This window comes from Tetrao urogallus (assembly GCF_951394365.1).
Source record: "Tetrao urogallus genome assembly, chromosome: Z".
Lineage (NCBI taxonomy): Eukaryota > Metazoa > Chordata > Aves > Galliformes > Phasianidae > Tetrao > Tetrao urogallus.
In genome coordinates this window covers 52,334,820-52,355,607 of record NC_136816.1, presented here as the reverse complement: position 1 = coordinate 52,355,607, position 20,788 = coordinate 52,334,820, and the positions used below count along the sequence as shown (strand labels likewise).

The 20,788-nt window shown below is 35.5% G+C and overlaps 1 protein-coding gene across 3 annotated transcripts in view; it reads left to right on the top strand.

The window, feature by feature from the left end:
• AP3B1 (adaptor related protein complex 3 subunit beta 1) overlaps positions 1 to 20,788 on the top strand; it is a gene marked incomplete at both ends in the record, with an annotated part of 157,798 nt that overhangs the window by 72,214 nt on the left and 64,796 nt on the right. For all 3 annotated transcript variants that reach the window (XM_079549003.1, XM_079549002.1, XM_079549001.1), the window contains 4 exons: positions 1,762 to 1,824; positions 2,749 to 2,881; positions 7,260 to 7,369; positions 16,594 to 16,770. In XM_079549003.1, the coding sequence (XP_079405129.1) occupies positions 1,762 to 1,824; positions 2,749 to 2,881; positions 7,260 to 7,369; positions 16,594 to 16,770 (483 nt within the window). The remainder of the gene's footprint in view (positions 1 to 1,761; positions 1,825 to 2,748; positions 2,882 to 7,259; positions 7,370 to 16,593; positions 16,771 to 20,788) is intronic.

Sequence of the window (20,788 nt, the reverse complement as noted above, 5' to 3'; positions counted from 1 at the left end):
AGACTGTGTTGAAAAACAGTGTTTTGTAGCTAAAAATTTGCTCTATCAAACATTGTTATTGTACTCTTTGTATCTGCTGTAGTTTCCATGGAAATAAATAAGAGGCATTACTTTTGGAGTGACCTGTGTATTTTAGGCTTTCCTCAAATGCCACATCTTAGTGCGTATGTTAGGCTGTTTTAATCTTGTTGTCTGTATTTTTGGTCTTTAATAGATTTTAAGTACTTGACAAAACAACAGTTAAGCATTTTCTACTGCTATGCGCCTCATTTTGTTTTAGTTTGTCAGAGGCATTTGTGTTTAAGTACAGATTTTTTATTGACATTTAGTAGTTTCTTTTAAAAAAAGATAATGCAGTAAAAAAGAGCTGGAGAAATTGTGCTCTTTTCTTTCTCTCCATCTGAATTCTTTATTGCTAGCTGAAAATTCTATGTCATATTGCACTGGTACATAATTGAAAAAGAATAATACTTTAAAAAAAATTATTTCTTAAGATACCTCTCAAGCAGTACTTCAGATATATGGAGACCTGGAATTCATCTACTGTATTGCATTGCTTTGATTGCTTCTTTGTTTCTTTTTGAACATGAAGTTTGCTTCTTTGACCACTACTTAGCATTAAGCTGATGTTTTCAAGGAATTATCTCTTCTACCCACAAATTATAATTTTTAGTAATTGGCTCATAATCTATCATTCTCTGTAAAGTTTTCTCTCACTTTTTAAACATTACTGTGCATTCATCTGTGTTGAATTTCTCATTTTATAAACTAGTCAGTGCAGCTTTTCTTAGTCAACCTTTGCCTATAGTTTTTGTAAAAAAATTTTCTGCTGTAATGCCAGCAGTAAACTGATGATTCCTCTCTTCTTACCACCACACTGAAAAGCAAAAAGTCAACAAATTTAATTCTGGGATTCCATTGATAGCCTTCCTGTTCTGTAAAAATAATAATTTTCAGTCTGCTCCTGTCTTTCAATCAATTATTTATAAATCAATTATTTATAAATCCACTTTCATGTGGATTTGTGGTGAGAGGTCTCACCAATTTGCTCTTGAAATGCAGGATTATATCTATGTATTCTTAACCTGGTGCATCCAACTCAAAAAATACCAACAAATTTGTGAGATATGGCTTTCAATTTCTTCAGCTTACTTCATTCAAATGTTATTGGAATTCTGCCTTCAAAGTTAGAACGCAGTGGTAGCATAGTGTTTTAATGGCGTATGCCAGGTATTTTGTATCCTCTTGTTCACTGGGAACAGGGTCTGATTCTGTTAATTGAGATCTAAATATTCTCATGGATGTTAGCTGTTTGTTTCTCAAATTAAAAGTCCTTCACAGCAGTTCATCTGAAAATAATAGGCACTGCATTTATTTCCCTTAGCTGCAATTGTGCTTTTCATTATTTCTTCTTACAGTGTTACATAGTTTTTATAAGCTAAAGCCTGTGGTATAAAAATTGATACTGCCAGAAGTGTTTCAGAGCTATTCAATATGCAATGCAACACTGTAAAACTAGAGTTAAAGAATGCATCGCTGAACCCAAGAGTCATTTCAAAACCTTGCAGGTACTTGAAAAAAGAATGTTCCTCCTGAGTGCAATGTTGCTATTGCTTTATACTGAACAGCAGTATACTCTATTGAGTTCCAAGTAGTGTGTTTAATAGTATTTTCTTGTATTTATATGCAATAAAAGCATTGTATGCATGTGTTGCTGCTTTTATAATTTTTTAGTTTTTAATGTATATTCTTTTCTCTTAGCTCGAAATCATGACAAATTTAGCAAATGAAGCCAACATATCAACTTTGCTTCGAGAATTTCAGGTTTGTGCAAAAGTGTATTCTTTTGAAAAGAAACGCTTTCTGTTGGCTAGTTGCCATTATTGAATGTTCCAAGTCGAGTTTTAGTCCTATTTATTTTCAAGTTAAAATCATTTCCAGAATAAAGTGTTCTTGAAATTGAAATTAAACTGTCTTGTATCATAATGGATAATGGAACCTTTTATGTTTGAAAAGGAGTTTCAGTGTGTTGTTTCTCACTCTTTACAGCTTAAAAAAAAAATAAAAATTGAGAAGAACTCAACCATTCAAAATTTTTAAAAATACATTCTACTAACTTGACTGATTCTTTAAACCACTAGAAAATATTGCCTTAATTTGAGTAATATTTGATCATTTGCATTAATTACCAAGCCTCATTTCTATGAGTCACCTGATAAAGTAGTATTACCTCAGTAGATGAGTATCAGTATCATGTATCAGTAAGATGTTATGCATGTGAAACACGTGTGAAAAAAGTGAAACTGTATGTGTTCTTCTTTCTTTACTCTTTGCTATATGACATCTAGTTTCATTGCTTCAGTTTTCTGGCTGCAGTTTTCTGGCATAGGCAGGTAGGTTACTCGTTGTTTCACACATGCTTCTGATTAAATGAACTGAAACTTCTCTGAAGAGAAAGCTCATCAACTCCTCTAACCTTGCAAGCAAACTAATTGCTGTTTTTGGCTAATTGCCCCTAGCCACTAGCTTCCTTGAAATCAGAGGTTCCCATGACTATGAGTGACCAAAGCAGGCAAGAAAATGTCTTCTGGAAGTGACAGTGAACAAGTGAACAAGTAAAACCTCATGTGCTTTCTAGATTGAATGTATTACATAGTATGTTTGTCTTTTGAGGATATATCATAAGTTTCCTGTTGATACAAAACCATGACACTTGTGTATAGACTAATGAAAACTCTATTTCTCTAGACTTACGTGAAAAGCCAAGATAAACAGTTTGCTGCAGCTACAATTCAGGCAATAGGCAGATGTGCAACTAACATCACTGAAGTGACTGACACATGCCTTAACGGCCTCGTATGTTTGCTGTCCAACAGGGATGGTAAGTTAAACGTTCCATCTGAGTGGTGGAATGGCTTGAAACCTTTTCTTAATGGAAATGGCTCAGAGTAGATAATGTAATAACATGCATGGAAACTTGTATAAAATTCAACTCATATGGCTGGATAAAAATAGTAATTTTGGTGTTTCTTGTATGAAACACTTCAAAATGCCCCTATAATCACTGAATATTTGTTTTCCTTTTTGTTAGTAAAATTAATTCCTTGTTGCCTGAAATTATGAGCTTACATGTTGTGTTTTTTTGTTTTTCCTCAAAATACTGTTAATTACTAAACTGTATTGTTGTGATTATCAGATGATAGTAAAAATTTTGCTATTATGTGTTTAGCTGCATCAAAGCAGTAAGCCTGTAGAGGGTGCTGAAAGCTTGGAATGGCTTTTTAGTGCATCAATGCCTAGCTGGAAAAATGTATTAAATAGTTTTAGTGTAAGTCCCAAATTTCGCTTGATCTTATTATTCAGCCTTCTGTTATTTTTTATAGTAACATGTAGTTGCCAGCCACTAAGGAAAACAACAAGAATCATGTAAAGTTGAGCACTGTAAATCAATACCTGATGATATTGTATATTCTTACTAGTTACCAAGGAATATTACACGGAAGGAGGTCAATAAGAGAATCAGAAGATTATTGTAAAATGTGAAGTCGACGTGGCTATTGCTAAATATCAGAAATAGTGTTGGCACAGACGTAATCGAATATAATAATGTTAGGAAGGAGGAGAAGCATCATTTTGGGGATGCTATAGATTTATCAGAATTGTACTCAAAACAGTGGTGTGACCTGCTCTGAGCTTTTACAAGCAGCATTAATTCCTCTTCATATTTACTGGACATATTTTTCCTGGTAATCTTAAGAAGGCCTGTATTAGGTACAGTGCTTTGGTAGAGTATAGTTCTACCAGTGTAACCCAGAGATGTACTCAAGGCTTTTTCTTGTTTGATTTATACACTACAAGCCCTTCTTCTCTTCTGCTTCATCTTGTTTTAGAAATTTCTGAGGGGCATCAGTGTACTGCTTGATACTTTTAGTCTAAGTAACTTTAATTTCCTGTTGCTCTGGACCTTACATCCCTCTGCTATTCTGGTTATGCATTGTTTAAAGTATCTTCCCGTGCTGTGTTGCAACACACCTTCTTGCTTTGTTGTTTTTTTGTTTGTTTTTTCTTTTTGCTGATAAGGAACTTAGATAAGAACAATAGAAGAATATGCTTGCTTTTTTTTTTTAATTATAACTTCTCAACATATGAGTCTCTTCAAAATAACTCATTGTGTATTTCATACACATTCTATGTAAGTGTAGTACATATATGTTCAAACATGAATGTGCATGAATATAAAAATATGTCCCAACAAGATTACTGATTCTAAGTAATAATCTAAAAAATACCTCTGAAGGTCTTGAGAGACCTCTGGAATCTTACTATCATCCTTCTATCCTAATATTATCTTCTTGTGCTTATTGTTTTGAAAGGCAGCAAAAGATCTTTTGAACCTGACAGACAGCAAATTGTTTTACTGTAGATGAAGACCGAGGCAAAGAACTTGTTGAGTACCTCAGCCTTCTCCATGTCCACTGTAGCCATTTCTCTCTTCTCACTTACCAGGGACTGTGCTGTCCTTGACCATCTCTTCTGACCAATGTGCATGTAGAATTCCTTCTTATTATTTTTCTTGTCCCTCCTCAAGTTCTCTGTGCACACTGACTTTCCTGAGCTCATTTCTGCCTGTCCAAATGTCATGTATGTGTTCTTCCCAGGCCACCCTTCCCTGCTTCCACCACTTGCACCTTTCCTTCTTTTGCCTCAGTTTAACCACCTGGTCCTTTCCCAGCCATGTCTCTTTCCCGCTTCTTCCATTTGATTTCTTGTTCTGGGGGATGGAGAGCTCTTGTGCTCCCACGAAAGTGTACTTAAAGAGCTGACAAATGTTCCTTTGTCCCCGAGGACAGTCCCATCCCCTAATTCATGGAACAACCAGAGGTTTGCCAGAAAGTTACCTGCAATAAACTCCTATGTCTCCTGGATTTCATGCAACCCACCATGTTGCTTGCCTAGCAGATAAACAGCTGGTTAAAATCACCCATCAAAATGAGAGCCTGCTAGTGCAGGCAGCCTGTGGTAGACTCAGACAACAGGCTGAGTTTTGTTCTGATCCCTAATTTCAACCCTCAACTTCACTGAGGCTGTTTTTAGAGGCAGCTCTTTACAATCTATCCACTTATCTTAGGAAGGCAGCTTCCATACCCCTCCTGCCCTGCCTATCCATTCTAAAAAGCTTGTAGCCCTCAAAGTATTCCAGTTGTGTAATTTGTCCCACCACATTTCCATGATAGCAATTAACTCATAGTTTTCTATGTATAGTATAGAACATCTAATAACCTATCATATAATGTATATTAGGTTTTTAAGAAGTTGTTAAGCTCCAGGGTATTCAGAGATTTTCCTACTCAATGTAGCCATTTCCATATTGCTTAGGAATTGTAGAAAGCTATCAGTTAACATACTGAAATTTTAACTATGACTTGTAATTTTAGTAGGGCTTCTGTAAAATTGCTGATCCTTCCTGTAGTTTCCTTTTATTGCAGTGTTATTCTTAATCACCTTTTCTGATACACGCAGTCATTGTTTTAAGATTTTGGTTTACTTTTTGTGATTCTTTAGATATAAGATAATGTATACTTATTTCATGATTTTTTTGGTTCATTCATCATTGTCTTATACACACTTTTTCTTACTTAATTCTAGTAGAGTTACAATTTTAATTTTCTTAATGGTTGTTCAGAATATCAATAATTTCTCCTCTTACATCCATTGTTCTCTGATTTTACGTACATGATGTAGAAACTGCTGTTTTCCTGTCCTTGACTAAATACATGTATTACATTTCACAAAGGCACAAAGCAAGCCTTGAAGAGCCTTTCTTCTCTAGGTTATGTCAGTCTTTATTCTAATATGAATGCATTTTGCTTTTGTTTGTACTTTCTTTTTTTGGTAAAATGAACCATGTGCATACAGTTCTCTAAATTTACTTTTGCACACTCAAGATGTTCCTATGTTGATACGTTGTATATTGCACTTACAGTTCATCATGATCAATACTACACTGTCAACAAATGTTTTTGATAATGACTTCATGTCCACCTCAGACTTTTGGTTACAATCTTACTTTTCTTAGCCATTCTTTTTCTCTGTTAAGTAATATGAACACTCAGTGCTGGAGGTTGTCATACCAGTATCTCCCACTCCAGGTGGCTGAGATAACATGTCAAATAAAGGATGACATAAAAAGCTGCAAGGTATAATTTAAGGTTTGTAGTGTAACGATGCATACTCAGAGCTTTTGAATAACTCCCCTGTAAAGAAATTTGCTTTCTAAGCAATAGTAATAAAAATTAGAGATTTCTTCTGCATACTGCTTTTTTGTAATTTCATCTTGTTTAATTTCTGAGTGAGTGGTCCAAGTGTCAGTTAAACTATTCAGCTGTAGAAATACTTCTATGAAATTTAAGGAATGGTTGTTGTATACTTTCTTTATTTTAAACACTGATACTTTGGGAAAAATAGTTACTGCCATTTGTAATATAAATGCAAAGTAGAATAACTTCGAACTCTTGCAGTAGTCTTTTTATTTTGCATTCAGCTTTGGTTATGTTTGACTTCATCTTTTTTTTGTGTCCTTCCTTAACACTTTATTCTTGCATAAAAGCTTTATTTTGCACCAGTGGGGATTTTTTTTTCAGCTTCAAAAGTTGCACATTTCATACAAGTTAGACTGTGGTCTACTTGGTACAGTAGTTAAGAAGTCCAAGTCGTGACTTTGACATAAATCTTAAAATGGCTTGTGTATTCAGAAGTTTTCTTTCAGTGTAATAGAAATTAGGTTACAGACTTGACAGAGGGCATATAGTATGTGAAAAAGTGCAAAATGAATGTTTAGCTGTTTCTCTATTTTAAGGGTAAGCTATCTTTGCTAACGTTGTACATTTCTGTGAATTACTTGCATTTTTAATACAGATACTAAATTATTTACAAATATGTGTAGGTGACAAACTTTCTGTTTGTCAATTTGAAAATGAAAAATGCAAGCAGCTTTACTAAAAGGCAATTTCAGAGAAAGTATGTGGTAGGTTGATATTTTTACATTTAGAACATGGCTCTGTCCTTTTAGCTGCCTAAAACTTGCTTGTAGAAGCCAAACTTCGTATTACTTAGTGGAGTGGTTTACATATTTGTTACCAAATATTCTGTTCTACAAAACATATTTTGAAAACCTTTTGCATCTTTTACAATTCATTGTTTATGACTTTTTCTTCTTCATAAATGCTTTAAAAAATAATAATTTGTTTTGTCTTAAACAGAAATTGTAGTTGCTGAAAGTGTTGTTGTCATTAAGAAACTGCTGCAAACCCAGCCAGCACACCATGGTGAAATAATTAAGCATATGGCCAAACTCTTGGATAACATTACAGTGAGTATTTGTGTGTGGTGTCTGATAGAGTAAGATTTTCTTAACTGACTGATAAAAATTAGACCATTTCTTTTGAATTTGGACCATGAATGGAAATGGATGTATAAGAGAAGTAGGAACAATTTTTAATTTTTTTTTACTTTATAAGTTATTATTTTACTCAATTGTAAGGAAGAAGAAGAAATAGGAGCTATTAAATGGCATCAGTTTGAAACCTGGGGGCTTCTTTGAAAAAAAATACTGAAATACTGATAATTGCTAGTACCCTCAGGCCAAGATCAAATCTGTTAGCTTCTAGAGCACAAATGGGTAAGTTGAAATAAAAATAAGGGCAAGGTAACACTGATCTTGAGGATTTTCAGCTTATTGTCCCAGTGATCTTTTTCCATACCCACTTATATACACACATACCCAGGTTGTGGTTTAACCTGGCAGGCAGCTAAGCACCACCCAGCTGTTCATGCACACTCTTCCCTTCTGTTTCCCTCTCTGGTGCGATAGGAGAGAATACTTAAAAGTGCAAGAACCTGTGGGCTGAGATAAGGACAGTTTAATAAGAAATAAAGGGAAGATAAAAATGAAGCAAACAAATTTTTCAGTGTACTGTTTCTCACCACCAGCTGACCAATACCCAGTGACTCCCTGAGCAATGATATCCTCTCTGGCTTCTCACAGTTTTACTACTGAGCTTGATAACACATGGAATTGAGTATCCCTGTAGTCAATTTGGCTCTGCTGTTCTGGTTGTGTCCCCCTGCAGCATCCTCTCTAGCAGAGCTGCATGAGAATCGGAATGGTTCTTGGTATAAGTGCTGCTCAGCAACAAATAAAATATTGATTTAGTATGCTGTAGCAATATTTCCTTCACAAATCCAAACCAGAGCATCATACCAGCTACCATGAAGAAAACTAACTTTGTCTGAGCTCAAACCAGAACAATATCCACCCTTAATTCTGTATCATTTATATCATGCTTAGGTCCCACACTTTTGAATTATCACCACCCTCCTGTTCTTTGATATATACAGACAGGTGTAATTTCCTTAGTCTACAGACCATCTCTCTATGAAGTCCGTTGAATTCTTCTAGCCCATAACTTTGGACTGCATCAGTCACATTAGACCTCCAGAGCTGGAGAGATGGTATGTGGTGTTGAAGTGTTGCATGCTGAAGCCAGCTCTGGTTCCAGTCAAAACTGCGCCTTCCTCATGCCATCAGTTATGCTCATTTCCATCAAAATTCATTCTTCATTAATCTGGATGACTTACTGTAATACCTTTGATATGGGATAAAGCAACTATAATAGCAATGGCATACAGCATTATTAATGAGGGATGCTCTGAAATGTTGGTGGCGGGGTAGTAGAGGTGAATCTTTCTGACAGTACTGCATTACCTTGTGTTGCTGTGCCATAGATGACAGCAGAGAGTAACTGCTGCTGGTGGAGATTTTTACATGCACAGCATGCATGCTCTTCACTGGTGTAAATGCATAGCTAATAGTGGTGACTGCATTGAGAAGTAGTTCTTTGTGGCTAAGAACTTGCGCTACCACAGTGTTATCACTATTTCCTTGAAGTCCATGTTATATTTCCACATTACCCACCAAGTACACCCAAGTCCTTGAGCAAAAACAACACCCTGAATGAGTCTGGCTTTGCCTTAGTCAAGAATAACCCAGACTCTTTCCCAGAGCGTTTTTATGTGCATTCCAGGAGCTTTCTCCCCTTCTCCAGTTTTAACTGGACAGGGATACATCCCTTGGCAGATCCCCTACTGTTGACTAACCAGGTGGCCTTTCCTAAATGTGTATCACAGTGTTTGGATGTCCCAGCAGACTTTGCTCCCAACATAGTTGTTTGATTTTCTTACATGCTACAAGCTGGTGCATGGTACAGGATGTGATATACCCACTCAAAGCTGTGCCTTTTGGCCCTGGTGTCTAAGAGTTTCTTTTTGAAAGTGAGTCCTTATGATGGATAAATTCTTTCAGGGATGCCATGTTGCCTTAAGACTTGCTTTTCAAGGCCCGAAATAGTTTCACGTGGTGGCATAGCATACATTTCTAACCCTTCTGTGGTTACTTCTACCATTGCTGTCTATATTGATTTCATCCTAAATTTCAAAACAGCACACTATTATGGAGCCAGGACACTACCAAATCACCTTATCTTTCCATGACACCAAATGCACTGCTGAATGAGTGATGAAATGCTTATATTAGTCACACTTCTATTTTTTTAATCTTTGAGGCACTTAACAGTAACATCTGTTTTACTATTACCTATCCTTTGACTAAACTGAAGTTAAGGTATATTGGTATTTACTAGTCAGACTCTCCTTGCAGTTCCAGTTATTGATAAAACATTCATCATTCTATTCTAAATTGCAGTGTAGGACTGAACGTAATTAACTACCTATTACATCATATCCCAAGGGTATCAAAATTTAATCTCTCAATTATTATTCTTCTATAGATGCTAAAAATGAGATAGTTCTGTTCCATATAATTATGTGTTTACTGATGATTGAACAGTAAATAGTTTCTAAATGAATGAATGAATTGTCTATTTTTCATATTTGGGAAAGTTTGAAAGAAGGACATGTGATTTTCTCCATCCATACTTACTGAACAGACTAAACAAATAAATCTTTGGCCAATAGAACATATACTTAACAACTGACAATCAAACATCATAATTAAGTAGACATAATGTAATTGCATTGGGTTGTTCATATCTAGAATATAAAGAAGTTGAGATACTGTTGCCAATTAAATATCAAACAAGTATTAGCTATTTTATAACAATCATAATAATCACTTGTGCTTTCAGAAAATATGAACAATGATTTTATTAATAATTACAATCTCATAAATTGAGGGTAATTTTATTGTACTCATTTTCTGACACTTCTCCAAATGGATTTGTATCCATTTGTATTATCATGTGTTTATTATACAAGATAAAATAGGTGTTTCTTAAGTACCCCATTTAACATTTTAATCTTTTTGTAGCTAATATTTATTTCACAAAATTAATACTTTGGTGTAAATATTTCATTTTAAATACAGGGATTTTTTTTAATAATGCTTTTTTAATTTGATTAAGGACAAAACAGAAGACATGCAATACTTGAACTACTGTGAGATATATTAACAATCTACAGTAATTGAAGCTGTACAGAGTAACAGGAGATGGTGGTATAGGAGAACAGAGTTGTAAGAGAAATAGATCAAAAATCAAAATCTGAATCTGAACCCTGCTTCTTATTGAGAAAAAGGTAGTGTGATAACTACTGAGGATCTGAATTTTAAATTTCATTATTTAATAAAGCATTATGGAAATTCCCTAATTTGCATGTGCATTTTAAAATGTGAGTTTACAACATAGTTGCCTCAGTTTTTGTTTACAACATAAAAATGCGAAGCAAGATTTCTTAACATTTAGTTAACACAGAAGGAAATATATACGTATGTGCAAGTACACACACTTTTGTAGAGGTGTATTTTAAACAGAGGTTTATTTTTGTAGAATCAGAGAATATCCTGAAGGATCAGCAAGGATCATCAAGTCCGATTCCTGGTCCCACACAGGACCCTATGTCTCAGAGCATTGTTCAAATGCTTCTTGAATTTGGACAGTCTTGGTGCTGTGCCCATTGCCCTGTGCAGCCCGTTCCATGCCCACCACCCTCTGATGCAGACCCTGTCCCCAGCCCCCAGCCGCCCCTCCACTGGCACAGCTCCATGCGTTGCCTCGTTCTGTCACTGTCACAGAGAGCACAGCTCACCGCTGCCCTCTGCTCCCTGTGCCGCCATGAGGGCTGCCCTCAGCTCCTCTGCTCTGCACTGAGCACACCCAGGGGCTTCACAGAGTCACTCCTCACAGTGATAGACAAAGGGGAATGGCTTTAAACTAAAAGTGGGGAGATTTAGTTTAGATATTAGAAAGAAATTGGTTGCTCAGAGGGCAGTGAGGCACTGGCACAAACTGCCCAGAGAAGCTGTAGATGCCCCATACCTGGGGGTGTTCAGGAACCAGGTTGAATGGGGCCCTGGGCAGCCTGAGCTGCTGGCAGGCTGGCAGTCCTGCTCATGGCAGGAACTTGGACTGGGTGAGCTTTGAGACTGCTTCCAACCCCAGCTATTCTGTGATTCTTCTACTGCACGCAGTGCTTAAGGTGACACTGCACCAGAACAGAGAGGAATGGAAGAACCTCTCCCCTTGCCCACTGGCGGTGCTGGTGTACAGCAAGGTACAGATGGTCTTTTTGGCTGCGAGGACACGTTGCTGACTCGTGTTCAAGTTGCTATTGATCAAGGTGTCCAAATCCATCAAACATAATCTTAGGTGAGCTTGAAAGTAAGTAGGGAGTAGGCGAGTGTGAACAAAGAAATTCTTTGGTGCCGCTTAGAGTTTAATTTAACGTAAGTTTAGTACTATGTAAAACAGCAGAAAGAATGAACATGTCTATAAGCAGTTAAAGACAAATGTGTAAGGTAAAAATTATCTACTTGATTTTTTTTTACCATACTTCAGATTAGGTAAATGGTGAACACCTAGCCACTAAAATAAACAAATTTGGTGGAAACTGGATGAAGTGACATATGGGGCTGGTGCATGAATTTGTTGCATTAATGTTGCTATCAATTCCACTTTGATTTTCAGTGACAAGATGCCTAAAAAATTTCCATAATAGTGTTTTGTTCAGGTCTTCCAATCTGCAATTTACTCATTCCTGTGGAAGATTCTTCAGAAGCCATTTAGAAAATGACAGGATGGATAGTAACCTAAGTATTACCTAACTATAAGGAATGGTAGGAAGTTCAATTAAAAAATACAGAGCTCTTGTTAACAATCACTTTCATTTAGGATAAAACTTTAGGTCTGTGTCTGTTTCAGTTCACCCTTACACTGATGTTTCTTACATATTAAAAAGATCTCTTATCTTTCTTCTTTTTCTATGTTCTCATTTTTACTTTAGACTTGTACCTCAGGTGTACCCAGGCAAAGATCTGTTTGCTATCCATGTTGCCATGTTCAGTAATCTAAAATAACCTCTTCTTGTATTCTGTATCTTTTGATAAGCCTTTTTTTTTTTCTGTTTGTTTTTTCTGATTCCAGTGATTTTTGAAGTGGGGTGACCAGAAGTTGCCCACAATAATCAGAATATAAAGAAATTTAATTTAATGGCATATATTATTTACATTTTTTTTTACCTTTCATAGTGTTTTCTGCCTTTCAATTTCTACTGAGCATTGAGTTAGTATCTCCAAAGAACTATAGAGTTGCTTGTAATCCAGAGATACTCTTCTCTAGAAGAAGTTTGGACTTTTATCAGTATTTTGTAGGATTTTTTTTCTAAAATTCTGATATTAATGTACCAAGGCTGCCTGCATAAATTCTTAAGTGCGACGAATGACTCACCTACAACTCTTCAGGCTCTGTTTTAGTTTACATTACGTTGAATAATTTACTGTCAGCAGCCTTGGTCAGCTTTCTAGATACTTTTCTCACTTACTTGCAGAGCTGTTGAGCAGCATGTCTTCACTGAGAGGGCCCTGGGGAACAACTGATGGTTGTAACTGCTTTTCTGTATTTTATATTTTCTAGTCCTTTTTTTACCCAAGGAAATGCCTTCCAGCCTCATAAAGGATCAAGATTTACAAGGATGTTGCTGAGGGGCTTTTTCAAAAGATTATAGAATATTCTTTCGTCACATAATAATGATGTTCATTCATTTTCACAAATAATTTTCTTTCAGATTGCACATGATTCAGAATTTGTATAAGAACAAGTACTGGCAGTTTTAACCTGAATTAAGTTTTAACATAGTTTGGTTAGACTAATTCAACCAGGTAAACACAGGAGGTGCTTACTTATGTATCTTTTCTTTGTACTGACATCTGGCATTGCCTCATCAAAGTTAACCCTCTTTCCATTTCTAATTCCAGTTACAGTCTGTTTGAATATCAACTTGTTTTCTGGCAAATGTAGATGACCAGAACTAGTAATTTTAAGTTGTGATTTAGGCTCATATATTGTGTAATGAGCATAGAATGGAATAACAAGAGCTTTTTGAAATGTTCTATTTAGAATAATCTGTAAAACCTTTGTAGATGTTTTTCTCTAATTGCTGCAACTACCTGCTGTAAGTTGTTTTTCTAATTTTTTTTAAATTACAAATATATATATATACTTTTTTTTAAAACTGTTTATTTATTTTCTTCCAGACAGATAATGGGTTAAAATGGCTGTAGAAACTGCCTTTTTGTACTGCAGCTTCAGAAGAGCACTTAACGACTTGCTCGGGGTGTATAGAATAAAACATAAGGCAAAGTAATTTGCCATACTGTTTGCTTTAGAGAACAATACAGAGCAGGGCTGAATAATTAAGGTATTATTTTCAGCACTTTTGTTGAGTCAAGGTCCCTACTTATGCTATACTGGAAAAGGCAATGAAGGTCCAGAAGTGGCTTCATTTCTTGTTTGCTCTGGAAACAATGGCTTCAGGATCATGCATTTGATATTACATGTTTGAAGACGGGCAGTCTTAAGCAGGGAAAAAGAACTCTGAAAATATTGTGTGATTTTGACCCCAAATGAATCCAGTGACACGGAAACATTGGGTTCATCAGTTCCACATATACTTTTCATTAAAATGGTTTCCACTTAGGGTTCGATTCAAAAGTCTCTAATTGATATCGATTCTCATTGCACAAAATTGTGTTTAATATATAGTGTATTTATATAGTAGGCTGGTTAAAATGCACAGTCTCACAAGATATTCTGTGTGGTTTCCTTTTGCAGTGTTTTTCAAGTTAAGCAGGTTTAGTTTGTTTATTTGACATTGTGAGACTACTTTGTAAGATTTACATTTTACGAAGAACTTTGTAAGAAAAAAAAAAACAACTTCAGGCATAAAACAGTGCACATCTAAATATTTCATTGTGTTTTTAAAGCATAGTTCTGGATTTGATTTGAAAAATTACATTTCTAGTTTTTGTATTTCATAATAAATACAGTTTTTGAAAGTAGTCTGCTATGTGAGCAAGGCAGTAATAGGGAAGAGATGTTTCTGATGGGCTGCTGCCTAGAGCGGGGTACTTGGTGTTCTCTTGTAGAATTGTAATTTTTTAACAAGTCTATAATGAAATATTTAAGAAAAATAAATCTAGCATAACTGAAATGTGAAGTTGCCCATATATTCTTATTTAGAGGTATTCTGTCTGTACAGCAGGCAACTTGAACTGCTCCAATACTGGAAAATTTAATGTACCACTCAATTACTATTCTTTAGCCCAATTTAAAGTAATAGATCGGGAGTGAGGTCTTAATGCAGTGTAACCTTTGGAACATTAGAAATAACCTCTTTCCCTTCTGAAATCAGCGTACAGTAATGACATCAGTCTTACTGTACTGCAGGTGAACATTTTCTGACTGCATTTGAAGTTCTTGTATTTAGCAGTTGTTCAGTACCTTGTTCCTGTCTCCCATGCCATAGATTCCAAGACCTTTTTTAACAATTAATTAAAAAGTCTCCATATTTATGTATATCTGTCTCACATACTTGTGTTATAGCACACTCAATACATTATTTTGTAGTTATGTTAACTCTGCATCAAGCATCTTTTCAGAATTTACATCTGATGTTTATCTTGAGGGATATTTTGTTGTTGTTATTGGACTCCTGAGTTATGTCCTTCCATGATCTTATTGCTCCTTCTTTCTATAGAAGCAGTCCTTTGTTTGAACTTTTGTTGGCTTATGTATTTGCAACAGTGTGCAGGATAGAGTCAGGTATTTGAGACTGATTTTATTCAAAGCTGTTCTCAATCTTTCCGGGATGCTAGAAGGTGCTTAATCACTAGAATTTCTTGTGAACGTAATTAGCTTTTCTTAAATATGGTTTACTGGGCCATTTTCTGGGGACTGTGGGCCATAGGTTGGAAAATGCTGTTCTGAACCTTGGTAATTTACTTATATTTGTTAAGTTACGAATGTAACTAAAAAGCAGAGTTTCCAAATTTAAAATGCATACAGGATAGAATAACTAAAAGTTGCTTTCCATTGTAATTCTGACATGTAAATGAATTCTGGGCAGGTGCTGAAAAAGTAATTATAACACCGATACAGGATAGAAAGAATGAGTGTTTTAAAAACTGCAGTGCTGAACTTCTCAAACCTGTTCTCTCCAGTTCTCCTAAGGCAGAATTCAAACTACCTTCCGTGTAAGCTTACTCAAAAAGAACACTGTGTAGTGTAGAGAGTCATAAAAGCTTTATACACATTTTTCACTTTGGAAAAAAAGTGGAAAAAAATTAGCTGAAATTGCAGTTGCAATTGGAAGCTTACCCTTGGCATTTTTTTCTAACCTAAAGTCTGTCATTTTACAGGATAGAACAGTTGTATTTTTTCAAAGTGTATCGATAAAGGTTCTGTGTAAAACTTGTGGTGCTCTCAGGACATGCTTTTTCCTGGATGAATTTTCCCACCTTTGAAAATTCTCTGCATGTATCGCCATGCCACTTAACTCCTGTGAAACACAGTCCAGTATCTCCAAAAATAAAAGACCTGTGTGAACTTTCTGGTCTGAGTGTTTCTGCTTAAGGAGACAGATCCTATTCCAAAGTTGAAAAGACTAATTTTGAACTCCTCTCTCTCCAAAATCTGACACTGAGCTCTCACAGGACATGTGCAAAAATATGAATCTTGCTGTCATATGACTTTAAATAAGGACGGAGGAAAAATAACAGTAGTCTTAAATTCCTATGCTTTTGAAGTTGATGGACAAGAGCTGAGGAAGCTCTGTTTATTCAGAACCATTTCTATATGAATATAGACACAAAAAGCATTTGCGTTTCAGCATGGTCTTTAGCATAATCTGATGGCAAGCATTCCCAGCTGAACCTGAAATACTTATATTTTCTTTCTAATTGCCATTGTCTGGTACTGTTATCATGGGCACATAGCTTCTGTGTGTCTCTGTTCACACTCCTGATCTGTTTGCCTTGTCAACTGGTATGTGTTTTGGGTCAGAATCTATGTATGTACACTCAGTCTACCACAGTGAGTGCGTTGAATGAGTTATAATCTGGGTCTGTGTTTCTTTCACGCCAATTATGTTTAGGCAGTATTTTGTTTAACCTATTACTGAGCACAGTGCAAGTAAGCACGTTTTCCATGTGAATATGCTAATTTATGATGTGTGATGTTTTCTCAGGTTCCAGTAGCAAGAGCCAGCATCTTGTGGCTCATTGGGGAGTACTGTGAACGGGTTCCAAAGATTGCACCTGATGTTTTGAGAAAGACAGCCAAGAGCTTCATAAATGAAGATGACCTTGTAAAGTTGCAGATCTTAAATTTGGGAGCAAAACTGTATTTAACAAACTCAAAGCAGGTAAGGTTTAAATACACAAGAGAATATATTTACAGTCACAGTAGGTTTTTTTGTACCATCTGTATAGTCCAGTCCTGATTTCTTTTAATAAACAACTGAAACCAGTTCACAGTAATTATTACTATTTTTAGAACTCAACCTAAACCTAACCAACAGCCCTTGAGCATGCTGTATCATAAACACAGATGTATCGATGAAATTGCTCTTTTTTTGTTGTTCCTTTCTTTATTGAGAAGATTTGTGGATTTTTTTTCATTCAGGTAAGTAAAAACTATTTATAAATTGTTTAATCAGCATAAAATTGGAAATTTTCCAGCTGAGATTTGCTGCTTTCTGGATCAAAAAGCAGAATTTTCTGGGGACTTCTGTCATTATGAATAAAAAATTGCTTGTTTTGGTTCAAGATATTTAAGAAGAAATGCCAGAAAAAGGCCTCAGTGTCTTTCTGTTGGTGCTCGTCTTAAAGATAGTAGCTGCTTTTTCTTTTCTCTCTGTTTCATATTATTTCACTTTCCTTTGTGGGAGAGTGGGTTTTGATCATCTCTGCTGATAAAGATAACCTAAAAATGTCAGATAATACAGAAGAATGAACTTAGATTCTATAGCTGTGAGAGGGCCTTACTGTTTAATTCATCTCAGTGACCGTACTGTGAACTTCGTCACTCTCTGGCTGTGGAATATAGCATCTTGACACTAATTTTTCACATTCTAATTTTTCTATAAAAGTTTGTGAAATATTTTCCAAATATATAATGAATATATTATTTGAGTTATATAGACTGGACTCGTAGACCTTTTTGTTTCATAGCAGCTTTGACAGCATAGGATCTTGCATGTGTGCAACAGTGATGTGTTCCTTGATAGCTATATCTAACTGCAGACTTGATCCATCTGAGACTTTATTCTGTAGGGCATGTGGGAGATGAACTGTCTTGCCTTGCATTCAAATAAGAATGAATGCTTGTCCTTTGCTCAGACAGTCTAAAATGGGTGAGTAACAAAAGGTGACTTCTTTCTGTCAGTGCTCTTCTTAATGAAAGTGCTGACTGAGTTAAGAAAAGATTGGTTTGATTATCTTAATTGTCTCTTACTGGGCCATTGGTAGTATTTACTAATTTTTCCAAATGGCCAAAAATCCTTGGAGATGATGATTTCTGTGATATTCTTTTTCCAAACTCATGTGGTCATAATACATTTTTAAATATATTTTACATGAGGCATGTTAATTGATTCAAATATGATGTTGATTATAAAGTGGATGAATCTGTCTCCTGAGATGCCTGCTAAATGATGAGTGTCACGGAAAGGTATTTTCCTCTTTTAAGTTGTGTAGTAGTAAGCTTTCTTCTTGAGTCATCAGGATATTTTTGTACAAAATTCAAAGAGCATAGGTTGATGATCTGGCTTGATTGAAAGCTCCTTCCAAACTGTAATAGGTGTTTTTGCCTTTAGGAGCCAGCAGCACTTCCTGTTCATCTACATCATTGCCAGGAATAAGACTCTTCTCAACTCCCTCATTAAAACATTTATTTCAGGTGTGATTCCAGTTCCTAAAATACTCAGCCACTCATTAGCCTAATTGTCGAGCTCTCAGGCAAACCCTGTACACTTGGCTGCTCAGTTGTCTTTCTGTCCCTCTCTCCCCTTGTCTATGTTTTCTCCTGTATCCTACTCCACCACATAATACTTTTTAATTCTTTGTTAATTTCCTTCAAAGCCAGTGGAGTTGAGGTAATCTCAAAGATGCAATATCATTTTACTGAAAAGTAGAGTAAGGACAGCAGAGACACAAAAACAAGATGAAAGACAAGCAGGTAAAAAAGCACCAATTCTGGAGGGAATATGACTTTGTATTTTCAAATCCTTAAAATATCATGTTTGATTTGCTGTTAATTTCCTTAGACATAAGTCCAAACATCTAATGCAGTATATTTTCAGGAATACTTTGGAAATTCAATTTTTTTTTTAATAAGAATTTCCAGTTCTATTTTTTTAATTGTGTGATGAGTTTGCAACAGCTTTTTATAATTTAAGACCTCTAGGTTCAGTGCTATCTGGATAAATATATCATAAGATTTCTTCTGATTGTCCATGTTGTTTAGTAAGCTTATTTCCTTTTGTTGTCAATTAGGATCGTAAGAATCTTTGTGAATGCAGTATATATCTATGTAAGTGGAGTTCATATGAGGGAAACAAGTTATGCAGAAAAACATGGTATCTAATTGCTTGAGCTATTCTTTGCGAAGAAGAAAAGATATTCAGAGGTGTTTCTGCTGTGTAACATGATAGGTGTCATGCTGAATAAAGGCCCAAGTAATTGTAAAGGGATAATTTGTTAAATGTGACTTAGCACAGCATCCTTGTCTTGTGTATCAAAGGAGTCAAGTTACTGTGAGGTAACGGCAACTAAGAATGGATAGTTTGCTGTTTCTCTCCCATTGTTGAGGCTAAGCCACTGGTGATATTTGCATTAAAATATTTTTCAAGGAGAGCCAAACAGCAAATTACTGCTAGTCTAAAATATACATCATATTCTTAAGTAGAAGCAGTGCCATTGGAAAGTTCTACAAACATTGCTAAAGGATGGTCTGTTCTATACCTTCTCACTGGCCAAACCAAAATGTACAAACAAAAGTAGTAAATGCTAACAGTGCAGAGATATAAGAAGTGATATTATGTCTGCATATAATGAGCTTGTACAGATAACAAGAGGTGGGCATATGGTAATAAACGTATAGAATATTTATGTCAGAGTGCTTTGTTTTATTGAAGTATGAAGTCAGATATGTGCAGATTCTGTCGTATTTTAGAAGACTAACTTCTTGCTGAAACAGTTTTCAGCTTATAGATATTCCTTTGTTGGCAAAACTGAGGGAGTGTTCATTAATTTATTTTCTGTTTTTAATTAAAATTAATTGTTTCTACTAGGTACCGCTATGTAGAAGAGCTTCTCTGACTTGTTTGGTTGCACTGCCATAAAAAAAATTTAGTGTTCTATTGCTGTTTTCATTAATGCTATTTATGACACCTGCAAGGAGAATTCTTGCAGTATGGAGCATTCGGCATATGTATTTGTATAGAGAAATATGGAAGAGGTGTTTTCGTGGAGAGTAAGAAAGAAAGGATCATGGAAATGATCCCATTAAAGAAAATGCCATGTTTCAATATCGTGTTGTATAAGGGCTGCTCCAAAAACAATGCCTCCTATTTTATTATGTTGTTATTTATGGCCCATAATGTCATAGGCAGATGGTGGTGGTATGGAAGTTAACTTTAACTTTCTTATCAGTATTCCATTGCATTTTCTTGCCACGTGACTGTTGGCAGCAGAGGGCCATCTGACATGGAAGTGTGTATGGAGCAAAGGTGTGACATTGAATTCCTCCATGTGGAAATAATGGCACCTATTGATGTTCGTTGGTACTTCCTGAACATTTGTGGAGACCAAGCAGTGGATGTGAGCACAGTGAGGTGGTGGGTGGTGCGTTTCAGCAGTGGTGCAGATTGCTACAAGGCTCTTGTTCATTGCAGCTATAAATGCATAACTAACAATGGGGACTCTTTTTAAAAAGAGAGTTTTGTAGCTGAAATAGTGCTATCATCAAATAGAGGTATTGTTCTCTCAGTATCTGTTGTATTTTCCATGGAAATAAATGGGAGACATTATTTTTGGAGCAACCTACATATATGTTTAAAATAAAAAAAAGTTTTTGTTACTGTGTATGTCACTTACAGGAATTAATCAGTATGCTGAAAAAGTCTTTGTAGATATGTGGACTACTCTAACTTGCATCCTCAAAAAGGATTTTTTCCTAATAAACTGTACATTCCAAAATTTAATGCTTTTTTTTTTTTTTTTGCATATTCCTCCCCTTATGCAATTAAAAATGCTACTCCGGTAACAATTGCCTGATAAACAAGATACATATGCAAGCTAGTTTCTTTGCGTAAAGAAAGTAAATGCCTCTTGTCAATGTCTTAACTTTATGTTATCCATCTACTCTTAGTTGTTATACTA